Source organism: Limulus polyphemus, unplaced genomic scaffold (assembly GCF_000517525.1).
Source record: "Limulus polyphemus unplaced genomic scaffold, Limulus_polyphemus-2.1.2 Scaffold3748, whole genome shotgun sequence".
In the NCBI taxonomy this organism is placed as follows: Eukaryota; Metazoa; Arthropoda; class Merostomata; order Xiphosura; family Limulidae; genus Limulus; species Limulus polyphemus.
In genome coordinates this window covers 22,773-36,405 of record NW_013669358.1, presented here as the reverse complement: position 1 = coordinate 36,405, position 13,633 = coordinate 22,773, and the positions used below count along the sequence as shown (strand labels likewise).

General features: G+C 34.5%; 1 protein-coding gene across 1 annotated transcript in view; it reads right to left on the bottom strand.

Moving 5' to 3' along the window:
- Positions 1–2,507: 2,507 nt before the first annotated feature.
- The window catches only part of LOC106469965 (72 kDa inositol polyphosphate 5-phosphatase-like), a gene marked incomplete at its 5' end in the record, with an annotated part of 31,978 nt that continues 20,852 nt past the window's right edge, over positions 2,508–13,633 (bottom strand). Inside the window, 3 exons of the mRNA XM_022398529.1 lie at positions 2,508–3,040; positions 5,178–5,224; positions 8,170–8,306. Coding sequence (XP_022254237.1) covers positions 2,973–3,040; positions 5,178–5,224; positions 8,170–8,306 — 252 coding nt within the window. The remainder of the gene's footprint in view (positions 3,041–5,177; positions 5,225–8,169; positions 8,307–13,633) is intronic.

The window sequence follows — 13,633 nt, the reverse complement described above, 5'->3', positions numbered from 1 at the left end:
ATTTGATCACTTACTGTCAGGCAAGCAAACTCTAGATAAAATACATTTTATGATGTAACTTAACAGTTGAAAAAATATATTAATGCTATTCTATACAGCACATATTTCACATTAAATAAATAGTAGCAACAGAGTTGAATTTACAAAATGAATGATTCATTTAAATTACATAAATAAACTCAAAAAGGCAACTATTGAATGACAAATTTAAAATATAAAAACAAAATAATGATATCACAAGTAAAACCAAAAGCATTAGATTAAATTACTAAGTCTTGCTTTTTTTTATATCTTAATTTGGTACTAAATTATTTTATTTCAATGCTTTACCTCTATTTTATGATCTATATATTTTTATTATTGGTAAGTAAGTTTTGTTAAAAGCTATTATCTAAAAAACAAGCATAAAATATAAAGATAAAATATTACTATATTAATAAATATCTGGTATACTAAACCTTGAATACCCCAATAATACTTTAAAATACTTTGAAAACACACAAGTTATATTATTTGAATTTTGATCAATTATTTATTTTCAAACACTCTGCATCTAGGTAGTGAAAATCAATATGATTAATAACTGGCAAATAGTTTAATGCACATTAATGTGACTAAAACAAACTTTTAATATTTATCAGTGTAACTAGTACCTTTTTGTTCATTCAACTGTTAAGAGACAAAAAATTCCTAACTTGTATAGCCATGTAGTGCTTAAAGAATACAACTTGAGACATAAAAAAATTCTTTTCCACAAACACATACATAACTGCTACATAAAATAAATACAATTTTATTCATTTTGATAAAAAAAGGTTAGAAAAAATGACCTTTATACTCCATGTAATTATAAAATAACTTTTTTTTAACCCAAGTTTTGCCTTTGCAGCTTCTTCTTCTGTTTGATATTAGAATATATGTGAAATTATTAAACTGCTTGTAATTTTCTATTTCTCAAGGTACATTACAGCAGACTCGAGATATAGAATATTATAAGCAGTTTTAAAATTTAATAAATATTGTAATATCAAACAGTTGTATGTAGTAACCCTGAAGAAGTCTCAATGCCGAAAAGTTGAATGTAAAAAAAGTTTTTATAATTATCTGAAGTATAAATGTCGTTTTTTTTAACCTTTTTATCACAATTTTATTCAGTACATTTAATTAACTAGCAGTGACACAAGGTCAACTGTTATTAGCAACTGAAAGAAAAACTAACAAAAAAAAACTTATGTATAAGACAAGTTATCCTCGCAGAAGGGAAAGATTGCGATATAGAGATCACAGTTTCAAGTGTTGTAATAGAACCAATGATTAAATATATTTTACAAAATATTTAAGATTTGGCTCTATTCTACAAAGCACATAAATGTTAATAGTAACTGATGATAACGGGTGTAACATTTAAATATCTATAGCAGGCAGTTTTTACTTTCTGTTGCATTTATTTATTAATTTTTTGTTCCTAATATGCATTTAGGTATAAATGTATCTATTAACTTTAGACAAAAAGTGTCCCTGAAAGATCTAAGTAGTATTGTTACTTTCAAGATAATAAAGTAGTAGATGGAGTAACTGTAGTTTTTAAACCTATCTTTTGTACAGTGGTATATGTCTCAAAACTGAATAGGTAAGGAAATTAGGATCTAGACTACAGAATAAATTTTCAGATTTCAACCAGTACCATCAAATTTCTACTCCTAATATTCAACTATAACAATCTTTAGGAATGTTTTCAGTGGGTTTAACTTTATCTCAAAAGTATTTGATACAATTAACTACAAAGATTTATTTTTTTTGGATATTCAGGCACTAACTTTCCCTAATTTCAAACTGATAAACTAAGTGGAAAGTGCAGTTTTTGATTTTTTTTGGCAACAAGATGTGAATGATGGTCCTACAGATTTACAGTCTGACATGCTAACCATTGGGCCATGCTGACATAACTAAAGAACTACAGACATAAAAGTACAGTTTGTGACATAATATCAATAACATTACATAAATGTAACTGAAATGGAGCAGATATAAGAAAAATTAACTTTCAAAGGTATCTCAAGTCCATCAGTATCTATATTTACAGCATCACAATATCTCTAAAATAATATATCAAGTGTGCATGCTCTAAAACAGCTGTCTCCACTTATGTGAAGTTAATAATTTTTTCACACTGAACTAGTTCTGTCATAGAAGATTATCTATACTTGAAGATACTTCAATACATATATCATTCCTGCCCAAGTGTTATGAGTCATACTACTTCAACTATTTATTAAAATCATTAGCTAAGAATAACAGTAGAGCATGATATTTCTTTTCATTTTTAAATGACAAAACAATCAATATGACAATTTTATATCAATAAGAGAAACACTTATTATTAACTACTTTATTATTTAAAAGTTAAAATTCACAGGTTTTTAAATGAGAGATAGCTAACAGAAAGACTTAAAAGATAATATCTACTCTATTACAAAATACTTTATATATATATATATCTAAATGGCTCAAGTTATGGTTTATAGCTAATAAAAATATAATCCACCCCATACTACTCTTGTTTTTTCTTTGTTACAACTGAGAGGAAGATGTAATAGCAAAACCTGTCTAGCTTAAATGTAGCTTACATTTACTATGTCTTTAACAAAAAGAAATTTTTAACAGTTAGAAATATCTATATTTAAATTTTTACTGTATAGTTAACTGCAACAGGAGAAAGAATGATTCAAAATTCACCAATAATTAACACCTTGCACTTTCTAGTAATAACACAAAAGGTTAGCAGTTAAAGGTGGAAATGTGTACATAATTCAATATTTCACACCCCAAAAAAACTGTAGGTTCATGTAAATACTGTAATTGCTTCTAAATATCACTGTTAATACTAGCTACAATCATTAATTTATTTCATATTATATGAAATCTTCTTCTTTCCATTATATTTTAGGAATATTATTCATCAAGAAGAAATTTTACATTACAGAGCACACATAACTTTTCTGGTCTTGACTTTCAAGTGCAGCAGAACGCCTCCGAGATGCTGTCAAAAGAATAAAAATCTGTAATAATTATATATATATATTGTAACAAAAGAAATAACAAGGTAAAAATATGTAATGAATGCTGTCAGTTTATCAACTTATAGAAACTTATAAGAACAATTCAGTGAAAAAAATTAAATAAAAGGAATTGAAAGAAAATTCAGTAGTAAAAGCATAAAACAAATTGTTATCTAGTGTTAACTAATAAAATATGACTACTTAATCTTTTTATCAGTAAGCAGTTAAAAAGAACATCATAATAACTTTCAGAACATAAATATTTATTAAGTTTTAACAGCTTAAAATTACTAACAATGGTTATTAAGCTTTACATTTGTCCACAAGTTACTCTAGATCAGTCTTTAACAACCAATGATATCAATAATAACACAAAACAACTTCAAAACCAATGAGAGATCATTGTAGCTGTAGAGCCTTGGAGACTGATTAACAGAGTTGAATAACTCAATATCTTATAATGATCAATAAATTACTTAAACTTGCTGTTGATATTAAGTCTTGTGTATTTCTGGCTATGAGGAGAATGCTTCTCCTTTATAAAAGGATTTAGATCATTTTGTGAGTTGGGTGTATAAACAGCAAATACCTTTTAATTATAATCAGTGCAAGTTAGTGCATGTGGGTTGCCATAATTTGAATTATAAGTACAATTTGAATAAGAGTAGCCTTAATATTTCATAGTGTTATGGAAGAAGTGTTCTGGTTGATCACTCTCTTAAGCCATCCAAACAGTGTGAGACCATTGTTCAGAAGCCTCTTACTGATGGACCAATACTTCCCAAACTTGGAGAGAAGCATCTGTAATTTGATGCAAATTTGGACGAGGTGGAGGAAGCAGTACTCCCTTCATTGTGCTGTTCTTGTTCAACCACCAATGCAAATAGTCTGTAAGGGAAGGAAAAGGGTAACTGGGGAGCCCAAGTGATCCCAAGAAGATTCCATGGTCTGTGCAGAGACTTCTGAAGAAAACACATATGTACCTGGCCCAAAGGAATAAGGGCTTCCATAGAAGCCAAAGTCCTCAAAAGCAACAGAATCTTTTGTGCTGAAACCGAGAAAGTAGTAAATACATATAGAACTGAAAGCACTATTGAACAGAGAAGAAGTGGAGAAGGATAGGCTCGAATGACGAGGGTGTTGAAAAATACACCCAAGTGGATAAGATAGTGAGTAGGAAAAAGGAAACTTCACCAACATTAGAATCCAACCAACACAAGCTGCTTCTGTCAGCAGTAGATGTGTGTGTGTTGAGAAGACTCCATTTCAAATTGAGCTAACAGGAGTCAGTCTTCCAAGTAATAGAGTAAAATCCTGGAGAAGGATGGCTCACAGGCTTGATAGCTCTCTGTGATAGAAGAGTCAGCACAACCTTAGATAGACTCTGACAGGTAACTGGATCCCGAGTGAATGGGAAGGAAATTGGTACAGGAGACAAAGTTGGAAGGGAAAGGAAAAGGATGACCTAGTCCTCAGTTGACCCTAGCCCAACAGCACCAGCTGAATGACCCTAGGGGGGGGGGGCATCCCAAGGTCACCTGTCTACAGGAATTCAAGACCAAAGTGGTGCTCCAGACACCACTCAACCACCAGGATACTGTCCTTCTTAGGTCACCACTCATGGCAAACACGTGGGTGGATGTTCAGATCCCAGAGGAGGTAACTGAAAATACAGAACCTTCCCTTAGAAGTCCCCTCACTACGTACAGGAATCATCCTCGAGGGGTTATGGCAGTAGAAGTAATTTTATTGCCTTTCTATAATAATAGAATGGACTGTTGTCCATATGCACATATTTTTTGTTTGATGATACAAAATGTGATCTGGATGGACATTTATAGCAGAATAGTTCATTTTTGCTTCTTTCTCCATGTAATTACTTGACTTGAAGTTGGAGTAATCTTACTTAATAAGTAGAATCTACAAGTTTCTTCTTTTCATATTTAAAAAAAAAAAGCCATGCGATAATTGACTGGCTTTTCTGCTGGATATCATGAACATCAGTGTACCTAAGACCACAACTACTAGATGATAAGGGCTAATGATAATCAGAATAAACATCACAGTTATATATAAATTCAACTACATGACAACCATAACTAAAAAAAAATAACCTACCTTCCAAATAAACTTCTCTATTAAAAAGACCCGCTGCTAGAGGAATGCTACAAAAATAAAAATATAGCAACTTTTAATACTGAATATATGTAGTAAAAACTATTTATTAACAAAATTGCTCAAAAATATTTTAAACAAGTATATTCAACCAATAAAAAATAAACCAAAAAATGTTAACAGATATATGAAATTGCTATAAGGTTCCCTCATTTAATAAATTTTGGTTTTTATGGTTTTTATCACTTTTCCTAAAAAATTCTCTGTTGAGAAAAAAAGAAAAAATACACACTTTTATAGCAGAAGAGGATCTTGTAAATTAATGCTGTAATGGATTAGAATTTGCACAGCCTGGGCTTGATTAATGAGATATGGTGAAAGAGCTTCCTGAAACTGATGTTCTATATCAAGTTAGGTACAAAGTAGAGTTCAATATTCTTCTGAAGAACTAACTACATTACTTTTACACCTCAGCTTGTGAATAAAAAAACAAGCTAACTTCAGATCACTCAGTAAGTCAAGTATATTAGAATATGCATAAGGAGAATGTGACACTGTCATTCATTCTAATTTGTTTAAGATCCTTGCAAGGACCAATGATGAATGTATAAAAGCCTTTTAATTCACAAGCTGAGGTCAGAAATAAATGGGAAAAGTTTAGTTAAGGATGTAAAATGCAAGATCTATAGTAATGATACAAGAATGAATTCTAGGCCTTACAACACCTTCACCCATATTGCTCTAGGTGATAGCTCCAGTTATAGATTACTGCAGAGGGCTTTTGCACTAAGTATTCAAGTTAATGTCCTCTACCTCCTTTTTACATGCTTTCAATAAATAATGTGTGGACAATAACTTTCATGGGAGGTATTTGAAAAATTATACAGCATGTATTTTCAGTTGAGCTTGCATGCTGCAGAGAATTTAACATGTTAGCTTAGAGTTATAGTTGCTTTATCTTGGTGTAGCCCTATCTCACATTCAATCTGTACAAAGATGGTAGTTCCTCAAAGTATGATTATTTGTCTGATACTATACGTCATTCACCTTGGAATTTTCCTTGGCTCACTGAATGTTAAAGCTTAACTTACCATTATAATTTTAGCCTGCAACAACATCCTTGGAAAAGCTTTTGTAAAATGCTCTGTACATTGTACTATTTATATTGTATTATAAGAATGACAAAAAAATACATTGTTCAGACGTTTGGAGACACTTAAACAGACATACACTTCATCTAATGTGACAACACAATCCCATTTGTCACATGCCAGATACCACTTTTATAGCTTTGAGCAGTTGGTTTTCCATTTGGTTATATGCTTTGGGAGAAGTTTGCAAGCACTGCTTTTGTAGAACCTAAATTTGTGTGAATTACTTTATTTACAGTTTTTGAGAAGGTTCCTACTTTAGCTGCAATAGATCACTGTATTGATATATTCCTTCCAGTGACAAGCTGTTTAACTTTCTTCATTAACTCCATGGTGTAAATGGAAATTAGTCATAGGGTAGCCTGTTTCTTCCCTAATAGACCCAAGCCTTCTTGCGTTTCAATGATATAGCTCAACACTACAGATACCCCTTGCTTTGAAATGATGCCAAAATTCTGTACTTTGCATGTTTTTATAATCATGTAATGGGAAAAATTCACATTGGAAAGTAATGTAACCCTCTCACATGTCTATTTTTGTTTCCATATGTACATGCAAATCACCACACTTCAATGGAATTCCAACAAAAAGGTCAGGATTTCAAACCTATTTAGTCACAGGCCACAGAAATGACTTTCAATGGCCAAAGGACCAAACTCCCAGTAATCATCACAGTACCTTAATCCTAATTCAATCTAGAATGAAATTTTTAATCTTCACATTGGCAATATACCTCTGATTTTATTTATCAAAAAATACTCAAACACATAACAATAGCTAGGTCAAACTAAGCATGTATAAAGATGATTTAATTTTGTATACTCATCCTGAATGACCTGAATGACCACTAAATTAATGCTAACATATAATAGACCAGAAAACCAGGAATCTACCATCTGAGCTTCTTTGGTATGATTTCAAACCCAAAGCAGGCAAATCCAAACAATTTACACACCTGTTTAAAAAAAGTGACAAACTCAATGACTATTAACAAAGTGATAACCTCCTGTTTTAGGAAAAGTAACACCTTACTAAAAAGAGTTGAAAGGTCCAATTGCTCTTACAATAAAAGTACCTAGTATCACGGTAGTAGCAAGTTAAAGTGTACAGAAACTATACTTACAAACTATAAGCACCAAAGAAGTATATTTCAATTTTATTGATAAATTTTTTACAAAACTTATTTATCACTTGTTATAATAAAAGTTACTAAGATAGTATGAAATATTTTAACCCATGATTTAGCTAAAATTCTTTCCCACTAATTATTTTGTTACATATGGATATGAAAGACTGGTAATTTAAAACCACAAATTTAAATGTTTCTTGATACCCACAAAATCCTTTTAAATAAAATTAAAAGATAAAGAAAAACAGAGATCATATACATGAAAAAGGAAAGTAAGATATAAAGAAGAACAGTGACAAAGCTTCTACAGGAAAATAAAAATAAAGATGTTGTGAAAAGGAAAAAGAAGAGAATAGATTTTGAATAAATTATTATATCTTTCATATAATTTAGGTAAAGTATACTTTAATAGATTTCTTTACATGTAAAAATATAAAATAATACAATTAGTTGAACCACAGATCTGATGCTCAAACTAGGACCACCAAAAAGTGTGTGAAAATGACAGACATTTTGCTTTTATGTTACTAGCTTTATTCATAATAGGCTGGAAAAAAAAAAAAGAAGTTAATTTAATAAAATAAAATAAACAAAAGCAATTATCAACCACTATAAAGTACAAAGACAGACAGAGAGGAAGAAAACACCAAACATCATTTAGCATTAACAAAATAAACATAAAAGAAAATCATCTATCATGCAAGCAAATACATACTTATCTCGTCCTGGTTTCACACACACTTCAAATAATGCATATACGGGTTTATGGTCTGAGGTGGTGATATTTTCTGCTATATCATACAGAAGACAATTTATGGTATCTTTCTTCTTATATCGAAACAACACACGATCCTGAAATAAGTTAGTTTCACTTAAAGCATCTAAATTCAACTCTTTAAGCAATCTGTGCTTAATACTTGGAATATAATTGCAGTCTTTCAAGAAAATGTTATACTCTTCGAGCTATGGTTTTTTTATGTCTGTGTACTAGTATACAGAAATTTCTTTCCAAAGTAATGGGCAAGAAGACAGGATTTTTATGAATTTGACTATTAACTGGCTTCTCAACCAAGTTATTGCTTGCATGGCATTATTGTGAGATGGGTAAAGGAACATAATTAATTTTATATTATTACTTAGAGAAATTATATGTCCAAAATAAAAAAACAAATAGAAATAAACAATACATATTGTCAATAGTCTACTCAGCTTTTCATAAAATATTTTTTTTATAGGTTTTAGATCATCAGACACTTAAGGTACATCATAAAGGACTAATTAATAACAAAAGCTTCAATAAATGGTTGTACATTATCACTTGAAACATAATTCACAATATACGGAATAAAACGTTACAGATCAGTCACGAAAATAAAACTTGGATATAAAAATCCACCTTGGAATCTTCTAATAGTTCAAATATATTATGCATGCTTTATTCATATACAATGATTACAGTAATATATTTCTAGTATGCTTATTTTTCTTCACAATGTACTGTCTTAACTATATACTTACATACTAATGATTTAAAGAGGAAAAATTTTTTTCATACATATTTATGACAAAATGTTCCTTTCACACAAATATCAGAAAATTTCATTTTATCAAATCCTTATGCATATAAACCTGTTATATTGGTTCAAATGTTTCTTTACTTTATCAATGCAACCAAACAGTTAATGAAGGTGATTCTTGTGGTATTATTATTACAAAAGGTAATATCAATTACTATCTGATAATTTTCAAATGGTCTACATTGTATTGCCACAACACTACAAAACATATTATAAGGGTTAAAAATTTACATTTTCCTATACCTCCTCTTACACTTTAGGTTTATCCCGACAAAATGTTCTCTTCTTTGCCAATCTAATCAATGGTATGCATTCTACCTCACTTGCTTCAGTCTTTATACCCTATTATATAGCCCCTACTGATTTTAATCTTGTGACTCTCTCCACCTACCTCTATGCTCCCTCTATACCCAACACCTATATAAGCTACCTGTTATTCTTTCTTATTCACTTTTTTGAGACTTGCAAGATTATCAGACCCAAACACATGCAATAATGGGGAGGAAGGTTGGAATAGTGTGAGATAAGGTAAGTATTATCGAAAATACATTTTCCATATAGGAAAATGTAAACTTCCACACACACTTACCTCCTCTCACACTTTAGCTAGAATCCCACATTGACCAGGTAGAGGGGTTGGTGAGGAAAAGATCCACACAGAAAGCGTCTGCGTAAAAAAAACAGGAATGTAAAATTGAGTTATAATAAAGTACACTAGTGTGGGCCTGCACTACTTCTGGAAAAGGTATGCTTATCACCCAATAAAGTGAAATTTAAATGTGGGTGGTAAAGGCCAACCGGCTACAGAGTCAACATTGTTCATTATTATGAGATTCGTACAGGCCCCAACCACCCAGATGAGGTTCCACATCTCATTGTTGGAATCATAGGGTTGTGGACTCAAAGCTAGATCCAAAGTGTAGTGAGTAGAGCATGAGAACTACAATATGATATAAATGTATAATAGAAATATAACAGGAAGGGAACCCAACCTGTTGCATGTTGAGTCATCGAATTATGAAGAGAAGGCAAGCAACACTTAAGTGGACAAACCCTCACTCCAACCTGAAAAGCACAAAATGCAATAAACCAAACTCAGAATTATGGGCCCAGACACCCTACCTCAAAGTTACAGAATGTCACATGTGAGCCACTGGAATTATGAAGGGAAGGCTAGCTCAGAATGAAATAAACCAAACTTGGAATTATGGAGCCAATTCACACCTCACTCAACCTGAAGAGACAGAGATCATCCAGACTGGGATTATGTACTGAAATCCTAACTCCTCAGCCTGGAAGGCAAGGTAACACCTCCTGCCCCAGAATTACATGGAAGATGTGGAACAAATGATATTCAACCAATGGCTCATGAATGTGACACTCTGTGTGAGGAATTACAAGGAGTCGAGGACCCTCTTCCATAATCATGTAAAGTAACAGAATGACCAAAAAGAAGGGTCATGTTCACACACCGAAGAGCAAAGTGTCATCTCTGAACCAGAATTACGAGGACACTCCTGTGTAAGCTAGACCAGCTCCTCATCCGACATCTGGGAAAACCATCCAGGGTTATGGGTGGGAGGGTATCCAGCTTTGCCCTCTTCTCCTTAAGTGGAATAAAAAGAACAATCTTCACTCAGGAGGAACAGATCTCTGTCCACCACTCCTGCCACTGGAAACTAAGAATAGTAAGGACTCCCTTGCTCCACTAGAAGAGGAGGAAGAAACTCACATTGGGGAGTCCTGATGCTCCAGAGACAGTGCAATAGGTGAAACATGTTACCTATTTTGAAAAGGAAACCAACCCGAATTTGTTCAATAGAGATTAGCATGGATGGGCAAAGTCCCTTTTTGCTCTACTCATGATAATCCATGAGTGGTGGTAAAGTATTGTATGTGATATTTAATACAGAACAGTTGTTCCCCACCTGAAAAGCGCCAAGGTGGTCTCATGGAACACCTCATCTCAACAGAGATCGTTGCTATCAGGAATTTAGTTATCAGTCTACTGGTAGCTAGTGCTGAGTAGCTGAGTGGGATTCAAATGAGAATGATGAAAATGTCCCTAAAAAGAAAGAAATGAAGTTACTCACCTCTGTCACAACTGAGCCAGGACATGATGAGAAATAGAGGGAAGGGAAATGGGCAAAAAGGAGGAGTTACCCTCATGAGCCACCAAGGTCCAGGGAAGGAAGGAACGATCTGGATAAAAGAGATGATAGGTTTGGTGGGACAGTGTGTGAGTGATGTCGATAGTGAACAGCTCTGACTGACAACATCTGCAAGCCAAGAGTAGAAGGAAATATGCCTTAAGGGATAGGTGAAACAAAGAGCACGAGGCAATGGGCTCAAACAGAGTAAGTGAATGGAGTACCACATGAATGTCCCAATCCAGAAGTGTCAGCCACCTAGGTGGCCAACATATCCAGAAAGAATGGATCAAAATGGCAAGGACAGGGAAAAGAAAGACCCATGGTAACAAGAAAAATGGAAACATAAGATAGGGCTGCCTGATAACCTGATATCAAGGAGAACAAAGACCCCTATACAAAAAGCCATTTAAGAAATTCAGAGATATCAGCAACTGTAGGATGAGAAGCTGGAATATCCCAAGCCAAGGCCCAGGTGTGAAGAACATTCCATTTCTGTTGATACAAAGCCATGGATGAAAGATGAATGGAATGCACTAAATGAAATGCTACTCGACATGAAAAACCAGATCTCCTCGCCAGGGACCAGACAAAAGCCAGCCATGAAGATGGAGGACATGAAGTGTGGGATGCAGAACCAGCAACTGGGGCTGACAGAAAAGGTTAGGGAATAAAGGAAGAGGGACAGAAGTGAACAACTGTAGCTGGAGTAATTGAGAAAACCATGGTAGAGTGGGAAAGTAAGGAGCAATCATAAGGACTTTGCATAGAGTGGTATGGATGAGGGAGACTAATCGATGAAGGAATCAGAAGAGAGGATAAACATAATGGAACTTGTTTGACCAATCCTGGCTGAATACATCTATAGCCAAAGACAGAAGGATGGGGAACCGGGGACCAAAACAAAGGTAACTAGGGATTGAGGGCGGCAACAAATGCATTGATATGAGGAATACCTACCCATTGCAAAGTCACCAAAATACAAGGGATGGTAAACCCAGTTGGGTCTGCTACAAGGTTGAAAGCACCTGGTACATGACATGCCATCAAATGAATATGATGATTGTGGGCCAAAAAAGGAAAGATCCAATGTTAGAAAACACAGGGATCTTGACCAGGTTCCACCTTGGTGATTGATATGAGCCACCACTGTTGAATTGCAGAATGGATCATGACCAGACGATCTCTGGAGATGGGAAGAAAGTGATCCAAAGTCTGACAACAGCAAGGAGTTCAAAGACGTTGATAGGAAAAGAGTGTTCCCTCACAGACCATTAACCTGAAGCCTCCTGCTGATCGACCCATGCACCCTAACCCTGAAGTGATGCATCCACTAACAGATGTAATTTTTGCTACAGAGAAGGAAGCAGAACACCCATCATTGTAAGATCCTTGTCCAACCACAGGCGGGAGTAACCCCCACCCCACCAAGCTGCGTGGAGCAGGTTCGATAGCCTGTTGTGTGAGGAGATCTTGCACTGCTTCATATAGATGCTGGCATGACAAGGGACCCCCAAGGAGGAGAAAAGGAAACATACAAGCGGGACAAGGGAGGAAGGGTAAGAAAAGGTATGATGAATCTCTCTGACAAAAAAAGCAGTGAACCCAACCATTGTAGATGAAAGGGCTCCACCTATGAATGAAGGTCACCAGACCCAATTCCACCATGTAGTCACTGGAACTGTAGTTGGCATACCAAGCATCGTCATGCAAAACAAGCAAGGGCTGGGAAGGGAAGTATCAGGAGACAGGAATTGGTGCCACATTTGGCTCTGACAAATGGGCCACCATATGAGGAAGGGTGGATTTTTATTGGACTGAAGCTACCTTTGATTTCAAAGACTCCTATTATGTAAAACACGAAACATCTCAAAAACAGGGCCATCCAAATGTTGCATAAATAAAGAGCCAGAACAATATGGGATCACGACCCAAAAGGTCCCAACAACAAATAAACCACGTTTGCAAGGCCAGAACTGAAGATGACAGGTGGGCCAACGTAGAAGTGAGGAGGGAGAGGACTTACCCATAAAACCTGTTAAGGTACTTGGGAAGAACCTCAGACAAGAGATGGATCAAGGAGAGTCGTCACGGGAAGACAAAGATAGGAATACTGTGCACTGGAAAGATGAATGAGAGATTCAGGTCCCACCCACCCAAACAGGCAAATCTGAACCCAACAATTGTTTGTCCTGATATGGACTGTCCACCCTATGATAAGTGAGGGTGGACTGATCAGACAAAACATCACATACCTGTGAAATAGAATCCAAGAAAGCTGACGAGGGTCGAGCATAATCCTCAGGTAGGGTTTGGGAAGCCACGGCAAACTATCCAAATCATCGTCAGCCTGGCCAAGCTAAAGAAAGGCTCAGGAGGAAAAGGAGCAACAGCAGTATGGGACAAAGGTTGTCTCATATAAAGCTCAATTTCCCTGTGAATAAAGGCCGAT